The following is a 26,244-nucleotide window of genomic DNA, read 5'->3' as shown; positions in this document are numbered from 1 at the left end:
GTTTCATGTGTTGTGCTATGCACCTTCATTTTCATGTAAAATACTTGGAATCACTACTTCCTAGCTCATAACCTGAAAGTACAATATTTTATTAAAAGATGCATCATTTTTTTTCCTGTGAGAATCAAGGCAATGGTTCCAAAACACCAGGTCATGTTTTGAGAGTGATGTCCAAAGTCACCTGCTAAGATTTTGAGTAGGTAAAACTCAGGGTTGGAGGAGTTATAGACAGATCATATAACAATAGAAGTTTAAAGCTGGGCTTTCAGAAGTAGATGGATCTTCCTCCACCCACCAACAGCAAGTGATGCACCAGAACCAATCAAGACTGAAGATTCAGAGCCCTTGGTATCTTTTAATGAGTCTTTCCTTTTCATTTACTCATCTTTGAAGTCATGGCTGGTTACTGAAGGTCTCTGAGAAATTTGCTTCATGAGTGAGTGATTTCTGGTGATTGGAGCAATTGCTGAAGGTAAATTCAGCTATACCTCAAATTAAAATTAAATTAGGCTTATAGGTTAGATTAATTTACCCTGACTGAGGGTTAAGCCTGGCAACTGCTTTTGGCTTTTTTGTTGAAGGCAACAAAAAGTTAGAAATTTAAAAAAAAAAAACAACAAAACACATCACTCCCTTCTGGGAGAAGGAAAGAACAGGAAGTTTTTGGAAAGATTAAATCTAATCTTGCATTTCACCAGCAGCATTTAATAGAGATTTCCTCTAAAAGCCATTAATGAACCAGAGCCTCGCAATGCTCCCATAATGCTGCTCTGGTTTTAGAGAGGGAAACTGGGCCACAGAGTGGAGGTGGGTTTTTAAAGTCACAAGAGCCAAAATGTCCCTTAGAACCAGTTTTCAGTCCTGTGCTTTGCCTGCTAAGGGCTCCTACTTGTTTAAAGCACAGGATTGTTCAACATGAAAATAATCTGCTTTCTTATACTGGTAATTTCTTTCAAAGCCCTTTCATTTTATTCTTTACTTCTCTTCAGCAGTTTCTAACAGCTCTGTAGGAGATCAGAGCAGTGCAGGTTCCACTCAGTGCCTCTTTCTGACATGAGAATTATGCCCTGAACTTTCCAGCTCTTTAATCCCTGTGATCCCAGGCATCAGTTAAAACCCAAAAACCACCACAGCAGCTTAAAAACACCTCTAACTCCTTAATCATCTTCTTACATTCTGCCACACTCAGAAACAGGACCTGGTGCCCCTTTTCCCAAGGAGTTTCACCCCTTCCTCCTGTTAAACCCTTGGGAGACACTCACCCTGTTGTGGAACTTGGCACTGCGATAGTATTTGGGGGACAAGTTGAAGACGGTATAGTGGTCGGGATGTCTGGAATCCAAAAACGTCCTCACATCTTCAATGTGGTTCCTGAATCCCAGCTCCACGCCTTCAGCCGGAAAAGACATCACTAGGAAAGCAAGGAGAAGCCAGTCTGAGTCTTTATGTAATTCTGGGATACCACAGGTTGTATTATTCACTAAGCAGCACTTACCTATGATTCTTGAGGTAATGTAAGAAATATCCAGCTCTCCCTTAGTGTAACTAAAAGAAGACAAAGCAGGAGACAGACATTACAAAAGCAGCACATTAGAGGAACCAGAAATGTTTTCCCACAAAAATCTACTTATCACATAAGGAAAAATGATCTTAAAAATAACTCTTAAGAAGAAGGAGCAAATGGCTTCCTGCAGACAGTGACCCAGCCTTCCTCTCTACACATGCAATTAACTGGCTGCAGGATTTGCAAAAAAGGTCCCTTTTCCCTTTTGTCATTAATTTTCAGTGCCAGTTTTCAGGAGAAATCTCTGGTAGTTTGCCACTTTGCAGATCCCTCAAAGCCTCTGAAGTCTTGCATGCATTAAGTTTCTTTAATTTCTTGTAGCCCCATATCCCTTGGAAGTGGGCAGAGAGCCAAGCACAGGGGAGCATGCCAGCAGAGTCACCAAAGCAAAGCCACCTCAGCCCTTTCTTATATTCAAAAGGTGGATTTAGTGATGGGAACATCAGCAAGTAGAGCCTCAAGGGAGGCTCGATATGAGCCAGTTTTCAGTGACAAAATATTCAAGTGGTATTTGAGTAGGACCCCACAGGGAATCCTCCAGGAATTGGAGACCAAGTGCTCCACTTGCACTGGGAAGGGGATGCTCATTTACTATGAAGGTTAGATTGTTTTACTTTGTATTTCCTGCTTCCTTGAGGTCAAATACCAATTATGAGACAGAATCAAAGAAGCCACTTGTGATTTTCACCTCCTTCCTTCATTGTGTTCCCTGGGAGTTGTGCTGTGCTATTCAGTTGGCAGCTGGGACTGGCACTTTGCAGCCAGTGGTTTTACCTGCTTCAGGTGTACTGTACCTGGCAACAGACTGCATGACCTTGGAAGATGTGTCTTTCAGGGTATCCTTCAGGTTATCTTTCAAATTGCTGAAGAGTCTCCCTGCTCCTCCTTTCACCATATCTAGCAAGCCTCCCCCATAGCTGGACTCCATGTCTGGTGATGAGGCACCTTCAAGTACAACAAAATCAAAGGCAACATCACTTGTTTGGAACAAACCCACAGAGCCAGTAATTCCACTACTCTGGTCAGACCCAACATATTCACAGGGGCTCTGTCAAGCGAGGGGAAAAAAGGGTTTACTTGTCAAAGTCAAGATTTCCCAGAGATGAGGGATGGCACATTCTTGCCAGCTGAGCTCAGGAAACAGTCTTAAGATGCACCAGAGGTGGTTTAGGTTGGACTTCAGGAAGAAATTCTTCACAGAAAGGGTGATTAGACATTGGAAGGGGCTGTCCAGGAAGCTGGTAGAGCCTGGAAGTGTTCAAGGAACGACTGGATGTGGCACTCAATGCCAGGGTCTGGTTGACAAGGTGGTGTTGGGTCATATGTTGGACTTGATGATCTCAGAGGTCTTTTCCAACCTAATTGATTCTGTGATTCTGTGACCTTTAAGATCCCTTCAAACCCAAGCCAGTCTATGATTCTAAGCTCCCTCACCTCTCCAGACAACCCAAAGCAAGACTAGCTCTTCAGCATGAAGCTGATTTGTTGGTCACAACCAAGACCAAACCAACAACCACCTCCACAGGGATAAGAAAAAGGCCCTCACCAGTTTACACAACACTATATATATACAAATATACATTTGACTGCAGCTGGATGACTGAAGGTTGTCCAACCCAAATCATTCTATGATTCTATGATAAAATGATATTTTAATTGCTTATAAACTACAAATTAAGCTCTTGACTACTTTAAAAAATTGCTTTCTCTTCACTAGGTCTCGACTATTTTGATTTTAGCAAATTTTAACTACATTAGTTATATACATTTGTTACCTCATTATGTCTGGTTCTAGAGCATGTCCATGAGTGTTGTTAGATACACACTACTGAAATATTGTTCACATAATCATCATCATCAAAAGAAATATTCTAGAGGCATTCAGAATATTAAACATGAAAAAATCTCATTAAAATGCTCCTACTGATTTACTCTGTAGATTACCAAACCCGTTTAAATGGCATTTACCCTTTCAAACCTGCAGTGAGATATCAATAAATCCGTAAACTGGAGATTCATGGGCAAAGTGATGTTATTTATTCCCCAGTGCTTAATGCACTCTGATGTCATGGTCCACATGCACCTCACCCCTGTGCTAGACTGGTAAATTTAGAGGCCACCTCTTCACTGCACTCTGCCAGCTTCAGAACAGAAGACACCTTCTCAAGGCACAGTGATATTTCTTTTGCCAAAGTACTTGCAAGTATTCACTTCAAATATGATTAAAGAAAAAGAGAAAGAGAAAGAAAAAGAGAAAGAGAAAGAAAAAGAGAAAGAAAAAATCAAACTAACTCATTGTCTTGGAAGTATGGAATCGGTGTTAGATCTTACCTCAAAAAGTTTGTTTTCATGTTACTCTGTGCTAGAAGAGCCAGGGATGGAAGGAGGAGGAGATGTTCAAAAGGGACTTTCAGTTCTGCAGGTCAACTTTTAACAGAAAGGAAGGCAGAAAGGTGGTAGCTTGGAACAAGGAAAAGGGGACAAAGGGATCAGAGGGCTGATGGACAAATTCTTACAGTTGGAAGTGCTGTAGGAGAGGACAGAAAGGCTTCAAGAGTACAGAAAACCTAGAATCTTTAGAAATCCATCTGAAGATTTAAGAAAAGGGAGAGAGGAGGAGAAACAGGGAGAATTAGAATTTCACTGTATTTCTAAAAAAATCCATTAATTCCAAGTTTCCTGTGCACACTAAAGCAGAGGAACAGAAAGGATGGCTAATAAAGATGGCACCAGAACAGGGAGGGCTGGGCCCCACATCCCACACATCTTCCTTGGACACCAGCCACCTCGCAAGTATCACCACCACTGCCACTGCACATTCCTGAGCTGTGCTCAGGGACAGATTTGTTTGCTCTTATTGAGAATGAAAGTCCTGAGAAAAGAGCAGCTGAGTTGTCCCTCCAACCCCTGGCCAACCTGCAGGGACTGTGAACTGTGCTGTGGCACAAGAAGAACCAAGGACACTCCCTGAGGTGGAAGGGATGATCCAGTGGCTGCTCCCTCTCTGGAGGAGCAGGAAGGAGGGTCAGGTTTCTCCTGCAGATAAGGTGATCACCAGGAGCTTGGTCAGGTGGTGAGTGAGCAGCTCAACAGCATTTCTCTGCTCAGAAAAATCTTCCTCCCAGACCCAGAAGGTGAACCCAGAAGAGGGAAACAGTTCTTTCCCTCAGCACAAAAGAGAAGGGCACATTACATATTGAAATGAAGTGCCCAAGGCACATGACACCCCCTCTGGTGGAAGGACTAGCTCTGACCCAATGCCTCCCCTGAGAAGAGACTATTCCATGTTCAAAATAAACCTCCAGTAGCCACCAAATACTGCAACAACCTGCTGCATTTCCTTACAAACTAAAACATCCTATAGCAGCATCCTGGCATGGTCCTTCCTCAACAGCAGCCAAGGGATGGGACTCCAGCTAAAAGAGCCCTTGCTGACAGCACCGGCCTTCTGTTGTACAGGATGGGAGCTGGAGAGCATAGAAATCTTAATTAAAGCACTTGAGTGCTCTCCTGGCTGATTTTACAGCATATCAGGGGAAGGACGTGCAGTGCAGGAGGAGAACATCTCTTCCCAGGGCAGAGAAAGCTCCAGAGGAGAAGGCTGTGATCACCAGGGGAGCGCAGAGGAAGGTGCTCCTGTATGGGAATGGCTGAGGGTGGTTCCCCTGCCTGCTGTCCCACCATAACCTGCTCACCAAAGACACAGGTGTTACACCAGCACCTGCAGTGCTTCCCCAGGACAATTCAGGTGCTAGGAGCTTACAGAGCCTGATACTTGTTGTTATTGTCAAAAGAGACCCACTGTCAGCTGTCTTCCCTTAATAGGGCCAATCCATCAGTGTATGTATCAGCCAGACTACGAAATGCATCTTCTGCACAGGAAGAGGGAAAGAAATTGTGCTGCATTCAGAGGGGAAATACCCACCTCCTCCCTACCCCCGCAGAGGAACCCTCACCTCAAATCCCCTCGCTGCAGTCTGATGAATAGTGTTTGTGCTTATCCTCAAAAGAAAAGACACTCAAACCAGTCCAGCTTTCAATACTGGGATTTGGGGCCAGTCCAGTTTTAAATACTGGGGTTTGGGGCCAGAAATGGGTGAATGAAGCAGATGTGACTCTGAGTGATGGGGAATATTTCAGCCCTGCCACCATCACCTGCAGCCAGACATTTTGCAGGGGACCACAGAGGGACCAGAAACAAAGGGGGACGCACTGCCACCAGCTGATGGAGATGCTCACTGGTTGGAACAAGTGAGAAATTCCTAATTTTGAAGCTTTCCCTGCAAAATCTGCACACTGTGGTCCTTGTCTGCCTGGGGAGGTACCTGAGCACCAACCACACCCCAGGCAACCCACAAACCCTACCAACCACAGGGAATGAATTCCAGCTCTCCAGAGAACCAGGGAGGAAATGAGCCGACATTTAAAAGGCATTTAAGACTCTGTCAGTCTGAATATTTATGCTGATGAAGCAATTCTGAGCTTGAGAGCAGGGAGGTGAAAGCAAGATGTCTAGAAATTGAAGATCAGCAGAGAAGGACTGTGTTTCATAGGTTACTTAGCAAGAGCAAACAGACCTTTTTTGCCTGTAAAGGGCAAACAAAAAGCAGACATGAAACCATAGGAAAGGAAGCAGGTTTCCCTCAGTCTGCCCAAACTATATGTAACAGTATCTTCAGTGTCAAATGATATATTTTTGCTCAGAGAGCTACTGCCTGTGCTTTCTTTAGGGATGGAGTGAGGAAAGAGATAAATATTCCCTGTTCCTTATCTTAAAATCATAGAATGGTTTGGGTTGGAAGGGATCTTAAAGTCCATCTCATTCCAACACCCATTGCCATGTAGAAAAGCATTAAAGCCTTCACCTCCCACTCTCCCAAAATAGTGGTTTGGGAGTATTAAATACCCTTCTGTATTCTCTTCCAGTGGAACCACAAAATCCTGACACTACAATGAGAAAAACTTGTTTGCTACTGTTTATATGTCCCAAATTCCACATTTCTGGATCACATTTCTCTGCAGTGATCTCCCTCCTCACAATTATTTTTGGGAGGAAGGAAAGGTTATTTTCTTGTTTTATCCCCTGAGACTCTTACCCAGGCACGGTGTGAGAGGGCAGCACAGAGATCACCCTGTGCCTTGGCAGAAATGACCCTTTTAAAGTTCCCTGAGCTGAAAGAAGTCGAGGCCGCTGTTGTTGTGGCCTTAACAACAAAGCCTGGATTGTTTTTAAGGAACATTCAACAAAAAAAAGATACTATTTGTGCCTCTGCCTCCCCCATCAGCCCCGCCAGCCAGCGGAGGAGCAGCACAGCTCACGTTCCTCCCACACGCAGCTCTCCCAGCAGAGCTGGGAATGTGGGATGTGCTTTCCCACCAGCATTAAGGGATAGAAAGCTGCTACAACCCCATCATCATATTTATGGGCTTTCCCTTGGCATTGCAGTGTGTGGAGGGGAGGAGGAGAAGTCCTGGGGCAGGAATTCCTCCAGCAACCGTTATTGGAGCATCCTTGTGTAGGTACATCATGTGTGGGGGGATATTGTGTGCAAAAAATGGAGAAACAGCCAAAACAACACAGGCAGAGCAAGAGTCACAGATCCCTGGGTACCCTCAGCATTCCCAACTCCTGCCATTCCCCACATTCCATCTCTCAGGGGATTACAAAACAATCCAAACATTATTGGAGGAGTTTAAACTCCCGTATCCAGGGGCAGGGTGGCAGGAGTTTCTAACTGCAAATCTCTGGGCAGGTGGCTCCTTGGATCCAGTGAGATCCCAGGGCTTCATTTGCCAGCTAGGCTTGGAGTAACCTGATCTAGTGTCCCTGCCTATGGCAGGGGGTGGAACTGGATGATTTTTAAGGTCCCTCCCAAACCAAAGCAGCAATTCCATGATTCTAACTATGTTTTAAGAGGACAACTTCAGTGTTCTGAAGCCCAAACCTTCCTTCCAGCTCATACCTCTCATCTGGACAGCTAAGATTTATCATATTTAATCAAATTCTTCAAACCATCTATGCTGTTATAGGCATTTGAATCCTTTCTTAGATCAGACGTTGCCCGTGTCATAATTACATCAACTCTTTAACAGTCACTGGGTGGTGTTTTGCAAAGGGACTGGGGAGAAATCAGCAGCAGCAGAGGCTGCTAAAACAGCAATTAAGGGGCATTCACAGGAAAAGAAACCTCTTCTACCTGCAGAAATTACTTGGAAAGTTCCTCAGACTCACACCCCCCCGCCCGAAAACCGATTTTTTTCCTACTTTTTAGCTACCAGTCTCATCTGTCCCCTCCTCCACCACTGTCCCAGATTCCTAATAGAGTTAGATTCCCTACAAGGCTGAGCACAGTTATCTTAAAGTGTTATTCCATAAAAACAAACAGCCAAACACGTGCAGAGTAGGACTGCAGGACAACAGCAGTAGAAGAGCCTCCAATCACTGAATAATCCCATCACTGAGACCCTCAAGCCCAAGTTTCACTCATCCTGACACTTTAAGGAACCACTATGCAACTGGAAGGCTGCTTTAGGGAGTGTAATCCCCAAGAAAAAAGGTTAAAGCTCCTGGAATTGATTTCAGCATGGACAAAGAGAAGCTTAAGATCAGGTTATAATGATGTTTGGACTCTCTAGGGGCACAGGGAAGCAGAAGATGCATCATGAGCCAAGGAGCCTAATGCAAGATAAGGGCTCATCAGATCCCAAATCACATGAGATTATAAACCAGTGTTATCTCTCATCCCCAAAACCTGTGTGGTTTGGCTATTTAGCAAGAAGTGTATTAACAGTGCAAGTGATGAAGACAAGACCCAGCAGTTCTTGAGCAGGAGGGAAAAGCTGGATTCACCAGAGATGAGTCCCCCAGAACACAGCCAGCTCCAGCAGGAGGGTGTAGAACAGAATCCCAGAATGGTTTGGGGTGGGAGGCACCTTAAATTCCATCCAGTCTCACCCCCTGCCATGGGCAGGGACATCTTCCATTAGACCAGGTTGCTCCAAGCCCCATCCAACCTGAACTTGGACACTTCCAGGGATGAGGCAACTACAACTTCTCTGGGCAACTTGGCCAGGGCCTCACCACCCTCACAGGGGAGAATTCCTTCCCAATATCCCATCTAACCACGCCCTCTGGCAGTGGGAAGCCATTCCCTCTTTTCCTGTCCCTCCATTCCTTGTTCAAAGGGTAAAGCCAGAATATTTCTTTCCTAAGCTGGCAATCAGCATGAGACACATCCCCAGCATCACATCTTAAATAATTTATTCAACTGAGGAAGTAGTTGGGGCTTTTTTAGTTGTTGTTTGGGTTTGGTTTTTTTACTGCAGCTTTCCAGCAATTAGCTGGTACTGCTCTATCCAGGCCTTTTGCCTGGAGTAGATGGAAACAGCCTCAAAACAGGCAGGTTTAGGTTGGATATTGGGAAGATTTCTCCATGGAAAGAGTTGTCCAGCCCTGGCACAGCTGCCCAGGACAGTGGTGGAGTCCCCATCCCTGGAGGGATTTAAAAAAGCCGTGTGGATGTGGCACTTGGGGACATGGGTCAGTGGTGGCCTTGGCAGTGCTGGGTTGGACTTGGTGGCCTCAGAGGGCTTTTCCAACGTGAGCAATTCCATGATTCTCTGTGTTCCTTCTGCTGTTGGGCAACACAGGGTCCCAGACCTCCCTTGGGAAGTGCTGGGAGCCACTGGCAGCACATCGCAGGGTAGAGGAGCTCGAGAACCTCTTTTTGTGCTTTGCTATGACAAAATTGTAGAACCAATATTGCATGAGCCCAAGGCTTTTTATCCAAAGGTTCATTTGAGACTGCTTAAATGGAAATCTCATGGAAATGTGAAGAATTAAGGTATTTCTGCTTTTACTTGAGAAATAGTAACTGAGTGCTGCTTGTGCCATCAACCAAACAATGTGGAGGATTTACACAAAGAGGGGGATTTTCTCCCTTTTTTAGAAGAGCAGTGATATTAAAAGGGGAGGGAGGGAGGGAATTACCCCCCAGTATCTGTGAAATTTGTTCCATTTGTTATGTATTTGCCCCTGTGAAGCTCATACTACAGTGAACAAACTGCAGGCAGGGCCACCAGCACAAACCATGAAATCAGTCTTTGAGGTTGATTGACATTCTCTCTGCTTCTCCTCCCTGTCAAAACAACTAAAAAAAGACAAGACTCCTGCCAACACCAAATCATTCAAGTGTCCAAAACACACCAAGCAAACAAAAGAGTTGTTAAACTGAACCTCCCCATTTGAAAACGCAGCGAGGAGAGAACACAAGACAACATTGTCAGCGCCGCTCTTTGTCCCTGTGCCAGTGACATGGAGATGTCTCTCTTCTGACTCAGTGAAAAGGAATCACCAGAGTACAAGAGATTATGTTTGCAAGTGTAAAACAGTTGAAGAAATCTCAACTTCAACACTTGCAATTTATTTCAAATGCTTTTCTTTCGCAGCTACTCTGCCTGAGGAAGCACAAGCAAGTCTATCTCCCGAGTGTTCAAGAGCTATTTTCTATATTATCTAGATTATAAACACCACAGAAGAGCACAGAAAGAGGTGTTTTTCCCTTTCATAACATCTATTCTTGCTGTTACTTTTATATTTTATTTCCTAGAACCTCTTCTTCTTTCAGTGCTCAGCCAGCTGCTAAGAAAGCTGGCAGAAAGCTAAGAAAGTATTGAATGCCACAGCAAAAACCCAAATAAATTGCTTCTTCACTGCCTGTTTCTCATCTTGTGAGCACTTCCAGCAACTTGAAAATAAAGAGACAAAAGCAGTGCTACACTGATGCTCTTCTTGGAATCTGCTTTTTGAACTTGCAGTGTTTTGTGTCCTGTGAGCTTCAGCTTCAACTCAAGTCTCTCTTTGATCCTCCCTTCCCTCCATTCTCAAACCTTCAACCCAAGTCCAGCACATTTTCTGGAGGAACACACAGTAACATGCTGTGATCCTGTTCCTATACTGCATCTAACATAGTCCATGGAATTTCCCAGGCACAGCCACTGGACACAACCTGGGGGAAGACCTTAGAGCCCCTTTCAGTGCCTAAAGGGGCTCCAAGAGAGCCAGACAAGGTCTTTGGACAAGGGCCTGGAGGAACAGAACAAGGGGGAATGGCTTCCCACTGCCAGAGGGCAGGGTTAGATGGGATATTGGAAAGAAATTCCTCCCTGTGAGAGCGGTGAGGGGCTGGGATGGAATTCCCAGAGAAGCTGTGGCTGCCCCATCCCTAGAAATGTCCAAGTTCAGGTTGGACAGGGCTTGGAGCAACCTGGAATAGTGGAAGGTGTCCCCACTCATGGCAGGGGTGTAATGAGATGAGCTTTGAGGTCCCTCCCAACCCAAACCATTCTGGGATTCTATGGCAGGGTCAGAGCCCCTCTGGGCCAGCTCCCTGTCCAGCCATGAGGAGATCCTCCCTTCCAGCAGCGAGCCCCTCCCACACAGACCATGCTCTTGGTTCCTGGCTTTTGTTTCTTTTCCCTCTCCACACTAAGCAAGACCAATCCAAAAGGATATTATGCCAATAATGAGAAGCACTGGGAAGTTATAGCAAAGCTGTAACCTCTGATTATTTTCCTTGTAAGAAACTCTTTATGACACTGTGAGTCTGCATTAAGAGAGGATGCTTTAAGGTCTAATACTCTGCATTAGCTTAAAGAAATTAATAGAAAAACCCAACATGAGCCCACTTTCTCAGCTCATGTGAGTTACTGTCACTGCAGAGACAGCAAATACAGCCACATTTGCTAAACTAGCAGCAATTTGCCCCAGAATTGCCAGTACTTGGCCTTCAGCACAAATCCTCATCCACCCAACATCTCTAGTTGCTCGCTATTAACCTACACACACATCTCCCACACAGCAAAGGGCAGTTTCCTGTGCCCAGAGAGCAATGCCCAGGTGCAGAGGGAATTTAATATGTGGAGAGAGAAGAGGAAGGTTTGATTGTCCAACTCTTTAACTTCATTGAGGATGGTCTTTAACTGCAGAGATGTGACCAACAGGACCAGGACAGTGACCATACCCCTGTCCCTGGCACTGATGAGGCCACATTGAATCCTGGGGTCAGTTCTGGGCCCCTCACAACAAGAGAGACACTGAGGGGCTGGAGCGTGTCCAGGGAAGGGAACAGAGCTGGGGAAAGGTCTGGAGCACCAGGAGCAGCTGAGGGAGCTGGAGGAGCTTAGCCTGGAGGAAAGGAGGCTCAGGGGGGACCTTTTGGGTCTCTGCAACTCCCTGACAGGAGGGTGGAGCCAGGTGGAGGTTGGGCTCTGCTCCCAGGGAACAAGGGACAGGACAAAAGGAAAAGGCCTCAAGTTGTGCCCAAGGAGGTTCAGGTTGGATATCAGGGAAATTTTCTTCCTGGAAATGGCTGTCCAACCCTGGCACAGCTGCCCAGGGTAGTGTTGGAGTCCCCATCCCTGGAGGGATTTAAAAGCCATGTGGATATGGCACCTGGGGACATGGGTCAGTGGTGGACTTGGCAGTGCTGGGGAATGGTTGGGCTTGATGGTCTCAGTGTCCCCCATCCTCTGGTGACACAGTTGTACCTCCAGACTGTTCCACTCCTCAATTGCCAACAGCCACTTTGATAGCTCAGGCAGCAGCTGTTCCACCCCACAGGAAACCATTAGTTAAAATCAGGGGAAAAAAATAAACATAAGGACAGTCAGGAAACTGGGAAGGACATAAAGAGCTCAGACTTGGCCAGGGCTCCTCAAGGATTTCACCTTCAGGGTCTGACCCCTAACTACTCAGAGGAGGCTCCCCTGCCTATGAAAACCCAGAAGCACAGTTCCCCTCCACCGATATGTGTCACCAATTTATCTCACCCTTCTCCTTCACAAGGAATTCGGGTCTCTTTTTCCAACTGAAATGTGCTCTACCACTGCCCATTTTGGGTGTTTCAACTTCGGCATCATTTGTGGGAGGATTCTGAAATATTTATAATATGAATCTATTCTCTACTTGAAAGAAAAAACAACAAAACACAGGGGTGGGTGGTGGTTTTTCCTTTCTCCTATTAAGCCAAAATCCCAGCCATCTTATTTTCTTGTCTTTCTCTTACACTGCTCCCTAATCCCCCCTCAACTATCCATCTTCAGACTGCTCCCTAATCCCCCTCCCACTCCAACCATCCATCTTCAGACTGCATGAAAGATAAATCATGTCCCACCATTCATGAGCAACTTCAATTACCAAATCGCTGGAATTCACAAGCCCACCTGAGGGGTGGATGTGGTTCTTTAAGCTTTTGTGATTTCATACTTGGCAAAGAAAAATGGCTTTGCAGCAAACTGATAGAAATTAGACATTTATCAGCATAAAGTGTTCATATGAACAAGGCAGACACAAGGTTGGAGTTCAGAGCATCACACTCAACATAGGGGTTTTTTTAATTTCTTGTGAAGATTTAGGACCCCCCACCAAAAAGTCCTTATTAAACAAAGAAGGTATTAAAAAATATCCTATAAACACAATTCAAGGGCCACATTAAGGCCTCATGTTTGTTGCTGCTTAAGTGTCAATGGTGTTGTTTCCAGCACCTGTAAAATTTGGGCAGTGAGAGTGAATTAAAAGAAGCAAACTCTGGTTAATACAGATCTCTAAACCATCAGCTTCCAGATCCCACAGACATCCTTGATCAAGCCCCTGCGTTTAAGGGAAGAACATCCTAGAAATTGATAGAGGCCTTTAATACAATTAATGCTCTTGGACAGAATCGTAGTAGCTGGATTGTGGAAATCCTAATATTGCACAAAACCTGTAAATAAAGGTATTTTCTGGCTGTCCATGAGCACTTTTTTTTTTTTGCTCAGCAGGGAGAGGACAGGCTTGAAGAAAGCAAAGAGAATGACTGCAACAGCTACACTGAGATTATACACCAAGATGATGTGAGACAAAGCCTTGGCTTGACACCTGCCTGGGTGTGAACACTCCCTCCCACAGCACTCCTGTCTCCAGTCCCTGCACTTCTAGGAACGCATCCAGATAATGGCTTTGATGATAGGTATTAAACTGCCCACAACATCTAACCATCCCAGCAGATGGAAGAATCCAAACCACTGGAACACAGCAGCCTACTGTGAGTAAGGAGCTGCTGGCACATCCTGTGATTACGAGTAATTGCAGTAGAGATATCGTGGCAGCAAATTCAAACACATTTCTGAAGTCCAGGAGTAAAAAAAGTTAAAAAAACAAAGACAAGCCCTAAAAGAATCTTGAAAACAATTCAAATGGCAAGGCTGGGGAGGGAGGAAAACATGACTCTCCACCCTGCAAGTGTTCACAGACAGGCTGGATGAGGCTTCAAGCAACCTGGACTAGTGGAAGGCATCCCTGCCATGGGTTGAAATGAGATGAGTTTTAAGGTCCCTTCCAGTCCAAACCAGTCTGAGATTCTATGAGTTTTATCACGGAGAAATTAAAACAAAAATCAAAGTAAGACTCTCCCCACCTAAGCTCAACCACAATTCATTAGGGTTTTTTATTCCCTGGAGAAGAGGTTATCACATTAAAACAAAGATGATGTGCTTGTGGAGTGCCTTGGGCCCACCCTGTCCTTCATGGAATAGTACAGGAGTTTTTATTGGGAACTCTAGTGATAGGGTAAAGAGCAATGGGTTCAAACCCTGTGAGTGTGGTGAAGCCCTGGCACAGGTTGTCCAGAGAAGCTGTGGCTGCCCCATCCCTGGAAGTGTCCAAGGCCAGGTTGGACAGGGCTTGGAGCAACCTGGGCTAGCGGAAGGTGTCCCTGCCCATGGCAGGGACTGGAACAAAATGGGCTTTAAGGTCCAACCCAAACCATTCCAGGATTCTATGATTCCATGCTACAAGATCACCCTGCTCTAACTAGTGGACATCATATGTGGTCTCCCACAACCAAACAGGGTGTTTCCCTGGACAAGTCTGAGCTTTAGAAGTTCTCTGTAAAGGCCGTGAATGTTCATGGAGATGTGCACAGCCAATGAACCAGGACCAGAGCCAGTTCCTTCTGAGGGACCACTTCAAATCCATCAGATGGGTACTCTCGATTCCTGGCCATCCAGGCAAATTTGAACCTGTGATTTAGAGGTGAAGAGCTCTCTATCCCATTACCAGCCATAAAGACCATCTGGTCCCTTTACTCCCTGATTAAAAAAAATGGTGCATGCAGTGCATCATCTACCAGAATTAATCCAACTCAGTTTGACGAGTGCTTTTCAGAGGAGGGGGGCAAAAAAAAAAAAAAAGAAAAAAAGTAAGGATGATTCTTGGAAATAAGTCAGTTGGGGAAAGATCCCAAAGCACCCCATCCATTTTAGCTTCGGAACAAGCTTTGTCCCTTGGCAGGGGGTGAGGCGCTGGATGCCTCCATCCCACCGCCCGCGCGTGGACAAAGGGCCCTCTATTGTCCCCGGCCGCCACCCCCAGGCCGGCGGGGCCCCCCCACTATCGCGACAGAGCCCGCCCCGCCCGTACCTGAGCTGTCCATGGTGCTGCCGCCCTCGGCGCGGGGCTGCGGCTGCTGCTGCTGCTGCCGCCCGGGGCTCCGGCCCGGCCCCGGCCCCGCCGCGCCGGCCCCGCCGCGCTCAGCACCGCTGTCCACGAGCTGCAAGGATTCATAGCCGTCACCGCCCGGCTTTTTCCGGTAGCTCCCGAGCAGGCTCATGGGCGAGCCGGGCGCGCCGGGAGCTGCTCCGGCGCCGCGGGCAGGCAGGGAGGGAGGGATGGAGGGAGGGAGGGAGGAGGGATGGAGGGATGGAGGGAGGGGACGGAGAGCGCTCCGGCCGCCCCCATGGGAGGGGAAGGGCGGGACCGGACCCCCCCGCACCCCCCGCCCCGCCGGAAGCGGGCGGGGAGGACGCGGCGCCCGGGAGAAGCATCTTGCGATGGATGGAGCGGCCGCGTCCTCCCCCACCGCCAGCTGCTGCGAGCCATCAGTGAAAGGAAAAGTGCGGGGCTGACACCATTTCCTTCTCCGGGCGGCACGCACAGCCCGCTCCCCGGAGCGGTCCTTGGGCTGCACATCTGGCACGGGGAGGTTCTCAAACAGGGATCGGCATTAAGAGCTTTCTGTCACACCGGGGAAAGGTGCGTTCCCTGGGAGTGGGCCAAGGTCACCGAGTTCCGGGCTGACACCGCCAGTTCTGCAGTCTGAAGAAGGAGGGATGGCACAGCAGTGTTACACTGAGACTCCAAAATCCTAAAGAGCAGTTTAACACCATGGCTGGATGAGTAACCAGAGAGGGTCTTGGACCACAGCGCTGTATCATGATGGGCTACATGGGATGATGCATCAGCATCCCGAGCCCCAGCCTGTGCCACTGCTAGCTTCAAACTGGTGTCACCCAGCTGAAGAAGCTGCCACCTTCTGCTAAGCCATTTTTGTTGTTCTCACCAACCTATTTTTAGCTCTTCACATGCAAACAGATTCTAGACTAACACAGAGTGTGGCTTTGGACAACTGATGAGTTGTATCTTGCTTGTTTGCATTTTGCAGCCAGGGCTTGTAGATCATAATTTCATTTTGCGCAGAAGAGAGGAACTGAGGGATGCTCCAAAGGAAATGGCCACTATTTAACTCTTCTAAATGGATTTCATTTTAATATAAGGAAAAATAAAGGCTAAAGGAAGCCCTGGCATCCAGACATGAGCATGCCATCAATCTCTTGCAGAAAGGAATGTCCTTTACTGAGAAAAATACTGTGGATTTGCTTCTAAAATAATAACACCAATAAACAAAGCCAGGTTGGACAGGGCTTGGAGCAACCTCGTCTAGTGGAAGGTGTCCCTGCCTATGGCAGGGGATTGGAATAAGTCCAACCAAATAAGGTCCCTTTCAACTCAGTACTTGCAATATCCATAACTTGAAATGTCACTGACACTTGGCTTAAACTTTTCTGCTTAACCCTGCGAGGCAGTGGACATCTGGTCCAGCCATACCTTGTCATGTGCTATTGTTTATGTAACTCCTGAGATTTCGTGTTGCGGAGCAGACAAGGTACATCTGTGACCCAGAATTTTCCCAGAAAAGCCCGAGCAGATTTACAAGCAGCAAACTAAAATGAACTAACCTGACGTAAATGTTTGCAGTCAGGAGCAGTAACAACTTGAACTCAAGGTTGGGATTCTGAGTTTTCTACCCCTCATTACCAGGCTCAATACCTTAGTCTGTACAGAGCAAAACATGGATTGCAACTCTTAACAGTAGGAATGGGTCTGACTCCCTCTTTGCACCCACATGCAGCAAGCTAATAAAGAAAAAATGAAATCACAGGTATTTTCTGCGCTATTTTCTAATTCGAAGCAACTTGGTCTGCTGGAAGGTGTCCCTGCCCATGGCAGGGGGTTGGAACAAGGTCTTTAAGGTTCAACCCAAACCATACTAGAATTCTGTGATTTTTACTAGAGATCATCTCTGTTTGTCTCTACTGGTCAATTCAGGATATGACAATTCCTGTGCTCTGGGCTAAAAATGGGAAATTTGAGGTTTCAGGAGGATTTTCATGCATTTTGCTTGTGCAGATAACAGCCTAAACACAACAAAATAACCTCTGAAAACAGGGGGCATGTGAAGGCTGGGTAAAATTTCCATGAGCACCCAAGCCCACTTGCACTGGAAGGAAGTGCAACCTTAGAGGGAATGACCTGGGGAATCTGGCACAACACAAACCCTGCACAACCTATCCCATCTTAAACCATCACCTGTGGTCTCCAGCGTGCTCTGCTGCCTCTATCCACCAGCTCCAGAAGCTCAGCTTAGGCAAAACTCAGTATCCTAAATCCAGAAATCATCTCTCACTGGTGAGCAGGAAGGGTCTGTCTGCACTGGGCAACAAAAGGGAAGTCCAACTGAAAATGTTCTCATGGAATAAGGGTACAGGAAAGAGGAGAGGTTCATTCCAGCAGAAATTACAGCTCACCCTTCTCTGAGCACCATAAGAGGTCTGGAATTTTTACTCCTCCAGCCACAGTCTTGTTGTCAGTACCCGTTGACAATGAGCCTCACAGCACATCTGGCTCTACCTTCCTGACCCAATGTTTGTACCACCATCATGTCTGAGAGGCAGAGCACAGTTATACTTAAAAAGAAAAAATATTACTCCTTGTTGAATCCATTATTAATTCTTTTCCTTACACATTTGCCCCAGATTTTGGGGGATCATGTCTGTCTTTCCCTCCAAGGAGTCCCAAATACAAATCACTGCCATAGCGTGAAGCTCCAGCCTGGAGAAAGAGGGTTCTGAAAGCAACAAACAGGGACAGAGCAGCCTCTCCAGGGGACCTTGGGGCAGAGGAGGGAGAAGGAAACAGACCTCAAAGTCACACCCTTGCTTGTAATTGCCATTGGTACAAACACGAGGAGATGGGATTAGGGAAGCCTGTTGGGTGAGATTCAGCGGAAGCTGTGCTTATCCATTCTAGCCCTACGGGAAGTTTAGCTGAAGAGAATATATAAAGCAATATTCCTCTCTCCCCCATTTCTCCCTTTAAGTTGGGCTCACGAAGGGCCACGTGGTTTCTCTCTCTCAGAGATCTCCAGTATAAAAAATACTATAGCAAAAAAACCCAAACCACAAGCAAAGTACATGTTGAACTGCACATGACTTTCAAAAGTGAGGAAGGAAGAGGTAGGGAATCAGCTCCTCAGAATTATTCATTGCCCTCCTTGCAGATATATTGATTGGTGGCTGATGCCACGACAGACTATAGATGAGCCATGATTGAGTGGCAGGGCTGGCAGGGGCCACAAGGGCTGGGGGAGACATTAAGGACATGCTAAGGAGGATTATGTGTTGCTCAGGTCTCAAGAGATACAAACCCTCCCTGTTACTGACCTTGGAAAAAATTGATTTGCCAACCTCTACCTCGCTGTTTTGCTCTGTCTGGGTTGCAGCCTCTCCTGGGTACAGTCTCTCTTCATAGCTGTAATCAAGCACCAACTGTACTGAGGTGCAATTTTATTTTCTCCACCTCTCCTCCAATTAGCTGAACAGTTCAGGTGAAATATTACACTCTTAATTCTTCATGAACACAATTAAGCTGGGGGGCTGTTGTTAGAATTAAAAATATAGCTTGAAAATTAATTTTATATCTGGAGCAATGCCTTTAAAACTCGCTATAGTGAACATTTGTTCCAAAGATACCCCACTGTGAGTGCTGAACTCTCCCTGCACAAGGTGTTTCTGCAAGAAGTCCAGGTGTATGTGCATAGAGTCATAGAATCACAGGATCATGGAATGGTTTGAGTGGGAAAGGAACCTTGAAGATCACCTAGTTCCAAACCTCTGCCATGGGCAGGGACACCTTCCACTAGACCAGGTTGCTCAGAGCCCTCAGAGCCTCAGAGTTACAGAATCACAGAATCACAGACTGGTCTGGGTTGGAAGGGACCTTAAAGCTCATCTTGTTCCACCCCCTGCCATGAGCAGGGACACCTTCCATGTGTTTTGTGAGTTGTACAGCAAGGATCACACTTCCTTCCCTCTCATCTGGAGGCTTCATTTATGATTGGGCAGTGCCACGGGCTGCCCAGGAGCATCAATCCCCCTGCACTCCTCTGGGAACAGGTATGTGGCAGCAAAACGGGTCCAGGCTCTTGGTACTGGGCCAGAAATATGATTTCAAACCAGCGTCTGGGCTTGTGCTGGGGATAGTAAGTATTATCTGGACTGGAATCAAAGATGGCCATGTGGTCCCTTTCTCTGGATGTAGGAATATGTCCCTGCCTGGAGTTGCTGGAGGAATAAGAAGCTGTCACAGCCTGCCCAAGAGCAGCATAGTGTTCCCAGTATGGGATGTGGTGTGCCAGGGGTAAACAGGGCTAGTGTGTGAGGATTCATGTGGAAATGAAGGTGGGTTAAATGACCTAATCCCTTAGTAACCTGCCATGATGTTCAGGAACTTCCAATCTGGGTCTTCCTGTCTTGTTCATCTCCAACAAAAAGCAAACAGGCCTCTGAGATGGTTTGAGTTGGTTTTAAGCATTAGACTCAATTTAACCTTTGTTTTCCTTCATTAGCAGAAGCCTCGAGCCTTTGCTGCAGTGAAACCCAGCACAATGTCAGTGCCTGGCTGGCAGCTGGAGCTTCAGCTGCTCAAGTGTCCCCACTGAGGATGACTTAGGATGTGACAAGTGTTCGGCTCTCTCTCCATCTTCTCTTCTATCCTTTCCTCTCCGTGAGAGCCCACACCATGAAGTGTAGTGCTGTGTCAGCATATTTTTTATTTCATGCCTTTTAGTCTTGTTAAAGTGCTGTCAGGGATGACTTACTCATTCCAGCCCAAGACTTTGTTTCGGAGTATTCAAGGATTTTCCTGGCTCCTCAGCAATGCTGAGCTGCAGAACTGCTTGCCAAGGGCTGTTGGAGATGCTAAAAATGTACATGGTTCACAAAGAAAGAGGATAAATGTATGGGAAACGGATCTATAAGAGGCCGTTAAATAGGAACTGTTGGCTCAGGAAGTCCCTGTTGGAAAATTGGAGGCTGCATAGCCATTCAAAACTCAGGTATTTCAGTAAAAATCAGATATTTTGTGGCCTAACTACCATTTATTCATCATTTCCCATTCACTGTGAGGTAAGTGGTTAAATCCTAAGAAAAATCTGGGCATTGGGTGTTGTTTGCATTGGAAAATAGCCGTTGGTAAAAACAGGGAGAAAAATTATACAACCAAGTGTCATCCTGGGGTTGCATCAGCTCCAGCTGCTGTGCTCAGGGTCAGGCTCCAGCAGCACATAACTTAATGAAAATGGTCAGGTCGTAGCTCTCAGGTAGCTCCAAACAAGGATCTCTCAATGAAAGCAGTTTTTCCATGAAAACAGAGGGAAATCACAGCTGGCACTGCCTGCACATGCTGAAGACTGTCACCCACCTCGCCCACTCCCATGGTTATTGCACTTTAGGATGTATGGGATGAGAGTTTCCAGGGGAGGAATGGGCCAGGGGAAACATCCTCACTCCAGGTTTCAATGGGACAGATTGTCTTAGATGGATACAGAAGAGAGGTCATAAGGGACAGGGTGGAGAGGTACAGGTGAATCTGATGGCACAGGAGGGTTGGCCAGAAACACAACACCTCCCTACTAATGTGGTTCTACTATCTGCCAGAATTTGGTAGCACAATTTTTATCTAATACTAATGGGAAAAATTATATTATTGGGGCTTTGTTGTTCTGACTGCAATATAAAACATTTAAAAATTATGTCTGTCTCAGCTCATGCAATCTGCATCATTCTGAGGCAGTTTGGGTTCAGATTTATAACACTCATCGTTTCCAGAGTGATACTCAAGCAGACTCCACAAGGCTGATGTGCTGTCGCCCACGGTGGTGGTTCAATCCGTGTGGTTCTCTGCAGTTTGGGATGTGGTTCAAGGGGAGAGATACCCAGTTGCATTGGGGTGTGAATAGATTGCAACTGGCACAGGTTGCCAGGAGAAGCTGTGGCTGCCCTATTCCTGGAAGAGTCCAAGGCCGGGTTGGACAGGGCTTGGAGAAACCTTGGATAGTGGAAGGTGTCCCTGCCCATGGCAGAGGGTGGAACGAGATGAACTTTAAGGTCCTTTACAACCCAAACCATTCCAGGTTTCTATGGCTTTGGATACAGGATGCCAGAAATCTTGTCCTCAGGGACATCACAGCCCCTTGGAGCCAGGCAGGGATAAGGCTGGGGATGGACACCTTCATCCTTCTCATGGTGACCAGGGCAGGTAACAAACCCCACTTTGCTGTTTCCCACAGCACTGACTGAGTCAGGCTCTTGTGGATCCCACAGCTTGGTCCCTCATCTGGGAGCGCACTCCTGGAATGCCTTCAAGACACAAAAGCTCCATGGACACACAGATGAATTGTGCTGACTCAGCAGAAAGCAATATTGCAGGGGCTGGTCTGCACCACGTGGCTTTGGAATAATTACACTGTGTGGCTCCCAGGCTGGGAGTTGTGTGTGGTTGTGCTTCAGTTTAAATACCTGCAAAAATCTGTCAGGGTGGAAAAGAAATTCCAGGAGGAAATGTGTGCCGAGAGGAAATGGGAGAGCCTGGTGCATCCCACCCCACTGTGCCTGGATAAGAGACCCATACATAGATATCAAACCACAAGGAAACCTCTGCTAGCCGAGAACAAACTGCTCTATCTGGAAAGTTTTCCACGAAAACTATTACTTGGAAAAGGAATTCAAATGGGTGTTGGGTCATTTCTTTTTGCTTTACACATGGTTTGGGAAAGGGAATAAATTCCCAAGTTTCCTGTATGGCAAAAATCCCATTTCAGAGGGTTTGGAGCAAATCCTGGTCCTTGTCTCAGTCTCCCTGCCTGATTTTGTTCTCCATGCCCAATTTCTCCATGTCTCTGCTTCCCAGCCATAATTCAGGGATGTAAATGATATAATTTCCCGTCTTCATTATTTCTGGCTACTGGAGACAAGGATTTATTCAGTAGAAAGAAATCCATATGTTGTTTAAAGTGCCTATCAAACAGGGCCTCATACACTATTGGGATGTAAACTACTGTAAGAGCTCATAAAATATTTTTTATAGTTCAGTATAATAATACTTAAAATTATGATAAAATACTAAAAATACTATAAAATATTAATTTAATAGAAATATTAGCATAAAGCATTAATTATTTATACTTTCATATAAATAATAAACTATTATTTATAGCATTTTAATGTGAAGAGCTTCCCACGGCTGCTTTGTCCACCCCTGAAGAAGCTTTTATAATCTAATTTTTACGGCAGATGGGAATTACAATATCTCTGTCTGGTACAGGCACAGCTGGGATTTCCAGACCTTGTTCCCCCAAATCTGAGCACTATGAGATGCCACACATCCAGCAATGATCAGACTCCCCATGAGAAGCTCTGTAGCAGCTTCTGACATCTCCTGATCTCTGGAGCATCCCATCATCTCTGGAGCTTTGGCAGGGCTGGGTTAATGGTTGGACTCAATGATCTTATAGGTCTCTTCCACCCTGAATGATTCTGTGATTCTGGGAGAGGAGCAGCCACCGCTTTGGGCCCAGCTGTTCATTGTGGATGGGTTATATCCTTTCCTACATCCCTCTCATGCTGACGGTGCTAATTCCCTTCACAAGGTGATTTTCAGCCACCTGATCGGAGCTGGGGCTGTGGTAAAACCCACAGTGTCAAGCCCCAGCAGTCCAATTTTCACCCCAAAACCTAGGTGGCACATCTGGGTACCAATCTCTCCATCCCCACGATCCAACGATTCCCTTTTGCTCATACTCCACAGGCTGCTACCATATTTTTACAGCAAAGCAGGATGGATTTTAGCAAATCCTGCCCCAAAAATCCAGCTTTGAGCACTGGCAGGCCGCGGGTGCAGTGGGAGGCCCCGGGATTAGGCTGCAGCAGGGTAAAGCCGCCGGCACGGCAGATTAGTTGGGTCAGCAATTAAACATTGGCACTTACGCTGCCGGCAAAAACCGGGCTCAAGGACAAAATCAGTTCCTCCTTAACGGCTGCAGCCACTCCAAAATGCTGCATCTATCAGCTGGGAGCATTTCTGGGATCATAAACAAGGTGGCTGTGTCACGGTTGGCTAAATATAGTGCCACCCGGGTGGCCGCCGTGCCGCCTGTGCCACCGGAATTGCTGGGTACACTGATTTTATTTTTTTTCCTTAGGGATGGCTATGACTAACAGAAATACGTGGCTGGAGGGATAGCAGAAGATGGAGGCCCTGGTCCAAATGCAGGAGAATAAAGTCTGGAGTTTGCACACCTGATCAAAATATCCCTCACCTTCCTCCTCCTCCTCCCTCTCCTCCTCCTCCTCTCCTTGGCAGTATCCAAAACAAGACTATAGTAACAACAGGCACAAGTACACCGGCAAGACATGAAATATGTCCTGGTTTAAAGTCACAGTGCTCCCGTGGTGATGCCAAGGGGGATAAACACCTACCTGGAGCTGCAGGGGGCAGAAAGCCCCCACAGCCACGCCGTCCCTGCTGTCCCCTCCCAGAGCACCCGGCTGGGGCTGGCTCAGCAGGACCACAGCAAAGGCAGGGATGTCTGCATTTAGCTACATATTTGAGCTCTTTTTTTGGCCTGAAAAGGAGTTTTTAAAGGCAATGCAGCTCCGTGCTTGCCTCAGCATAACAAAATGGGGGGGTTGAAGGTCAGCTTTGCGGGGGATTCGCAGCAAAAGGCATTTCTGTACCGACATCTCCACCAACCCCCCTCTTGCAAGAGGGACAGTTCTGTCCACATAGACGCTATATAAGTAATAATCCATTACACTTATTATTTTAAGCCTGAAAAATCACCTTTTTTTAATTCAATCAGCCTAAATAGCTCTCACCGCCCTAAATGCACAAACCCCTATTTTGGGGTGCAAGAAGAGATGCTCATGTTCCTATCGAGGTCTGCAGAGCCGGCGGCATTCAGGGTTATCAAACCCTCCATGCCCAGGTGTACCTTCCCAAATTTCAGCACCTTCCCATCAGGTGCTGCCCTGCCAGCAGAAGCAGTTTTCTGTGCAATTCCTTCCCTCAACCCTATTATATAATCAGGCTTTAAAGCAGGGGGGTTTTTTGCTTTATCCAGAGCTGCGGGATCCCACCGTGTCTTCTCGGTGATTACTCAGCACAAATGTGCCGTAAACAACATCCCCAAATTTGCTCGCGCCCCGTCTCTCTGGTCTTCCATGGAAATCTCATGGAAGCTTTGCTTACCTTGTTCCTCAGCCCCGTGCATCCTCCTCTCCTGGCTCCTGCACAGCGATGGGGAGCCCGGCCGTGTCCCGCACGCCGGTTTTCCGCTCGTCATCCAGCGGCAATCCCGGGTCACGGGGCGACGGCCATGGGTTGGGACGCTGCTGCTGCCTGGGAACTGCGCGACGCTACGGGGCCCTGCTGGGTTATTTTTGGGATTACAGAGACTCAGGAAAGGATGAGGATGGAGGCAGACATATCATATCGTCTAAAATGTGGCATGGATTAGGATCTGGAGTCTGCAGGTCTGAGCCACCCAGCACAAACCTCAGCCACCTTTTTTTTTCCTTTTCTCTAAATTTTTTTTTTTTTTGGAGAAGGTTACATGCTGGATGGATTCAGCAGAGACGTGGCATGTTAAAGCTTTGCAGAGCTGGGAAAAGCGCAGTGTGCTGATCCAGGCACACCTCGGGCACTTCCAGGCAGGCAAGCAGTAAGTGATGCTGTAAACATACAATTGGAAATAGAATTATGGAATCATTTAGGTTGGAAAAGCCCTTTAAGATCGTAAGAGTCCAACTGTTCCCCCAGCACTGCCAAGGCCACCACTGAACCTCCCAAGTGGCATAACCACAGGGCTTCTAAATCTCTCCAGGGATGGGGACTCCACCACTGCCCTGGGCAGCTGTGCCAGAGCTGGATAACCCTTTCCATGAAGAAATTTTGCCTAATATCCAACCTGAAGCTCCCCTGGAGCAATTGATGGTGATGACTGGCCAGAGGCATTCCAGCATGTGCTGCAGGTCAGGCTGTAGGGATGGAGATGCGTCCCTGGTGCCTCCCCAGCTCCCCTGACAACAAGGCTTTGGTCCCAGCTGGATTTTGGCACTCTGTACATATTCCTCCGCTTTTTGACCTCCAAACTTTTGTTTTTAGACTGAGTTCATTTTCTAGCTTATATAGCTTTCTCCTCCTTGTGTTTGTCTGCCCTTGCACCCTCAGGCAGAGCTGCATGGAGGCAACACATCCTTCCCCTGCCTCTGGATTGCCACGATCCTTAACCCTGGCTTCACCCACATCCCTCCTGCTGGCTCTGGCTCCTTCACCCATGGACACCAAGGCTGACTCTCAGCTGTGCCTCTGCTCTCTCACCTCCCAGGTAGCAGCTTCTCTGCTTATCACCCTGTTGTTTTACTCTCCTAATCATTCCTGAGTCTCTGCTTGCTCCAAACTGGGAACTGAGAGCCCCGAGCTGCTGTTTGGGAATGAAAGGAAAAAGCAAAAGGTGCTGGGATCTGCAAACTGGTGGCGCTGGGAGGAGGCACTTCAGCTTAGGGTGTCTAATTCCCAGTCCCAACCACACGTGACAGATTACACGGGGCACAGGCAGCAGCCAGAGCCTCCCTGGGCCTAATGCTCTCCAGGACTTTATTGGGGAAGTTAAATAGGAAGAAAAAAACAAACACTTTTTATGCAACAAGGTGTCCCTGCCCACAGCAGGGGAGTGGAATGAGGTGGGCTTTAAGGTACCTCCCAACTCAAGCCAATATGGGATTCCATGATCAGGATGGAAGGGCAGGAGGAAGTGGCATCATCTGCATTGTCAGAATTGGATTTTTAACCAATATTTTTGATTATATCAAATAATGTATATCAAATTATATCAAATAATGTATCCTGGCTGTAAGACAGGACTCAAAGAGCAGTATTGCTCCCAAGCCCAAAACCGGGGGGATTTTCCATGTTCAAGTGGGGATGCTCCTCCTCCTCAGCTCCTACAAAGAAACCCTGCCTTGTGAAGGTATAACTCACACACAAACACTGCCAGCACAGGGATCAGCAGGAGAAAACCTTTATTTACATCGTTTGAGCAGTAGCAGAGCTGCAGCGATTCACCGGGAAGAAACTCCAGGAAGAAAACTCAGCTTGACATTCCAGGGGGGAGACCCTCCTCCCACCACACAGTATCTCAGGTCAGTACAAAATTGCTGTCACTTTACAAAAGGTCTAAGATTCA

At 46.9% G+C, this 26,244-nt stretch overlaps 1 protein-coding gene across 3 annotated transcripts in view; it reads right to left on the bottom strand.

Annotated features, from left to right (window-relative positions):
- DNAJC6 (DnaJ heat shock protein family (Hsp40) member C6) overlaps window positions 1–24,496 on the bottom strand; it is a 43,748-nt gene extending 19,252 nt beyond the window's left edge. Inside the window, exons 1-5 of one of the 3 annotated variants that reach the window (XM_027694377.1) lie at window positions 24,249–24,496; window positions 15,024–15,153; window positions 2,359–2,509; window positions 1,496–1,545; window positions 1,263–1,411 (exon numbers count right to left, since the gene is read on the bottom strand). In XM_027694377.1, the coding sequence (XP_027550178.1) occupies window positions 1,263–1,411; window positions 1,496–1,545; window positions 2,359–2,509; window positions 15,024–15,036 (363 nt within the window). In that variant the 5' untranslated portion in view covers window positions 15,037–15,153; window positions 24,249–24,496. Of the gene's footprint in view, window positions 1–1,262; window positions 1,412–1,495; window positions 1,546–2,358; window positions 2,510–15,023; window positions 15,229–24,248 lie in introns of those variants that run through there. The other 2 variants (XM_027694376.1, XM_027694375.1) reach the window with 2 other exon arrangements.
- Window positions 24,497–26,244: the final 1,748 nt, after the last annotated feature.

This window comes from Neopelma chrysocephalum, unplaced genomic scaffold (assembly GCF_003984885.1).
Source record: "Neopelma chrysocephalum unplaced genomic scaffold, ASM398488v2 Primary Assembly neopelma1_97, whole genome shotgun sequence".
Classification (NCBI taxonomy): domain Eukaryota; kingdom Metazoa; phylum Chordata; class Aves; order Passeriformes; family Pipridae; genus Neopelma; species Neopelma chrysocephalum.
This window is presented reverse-complemented; position numbering and strand designations above follow the sequence as displayed.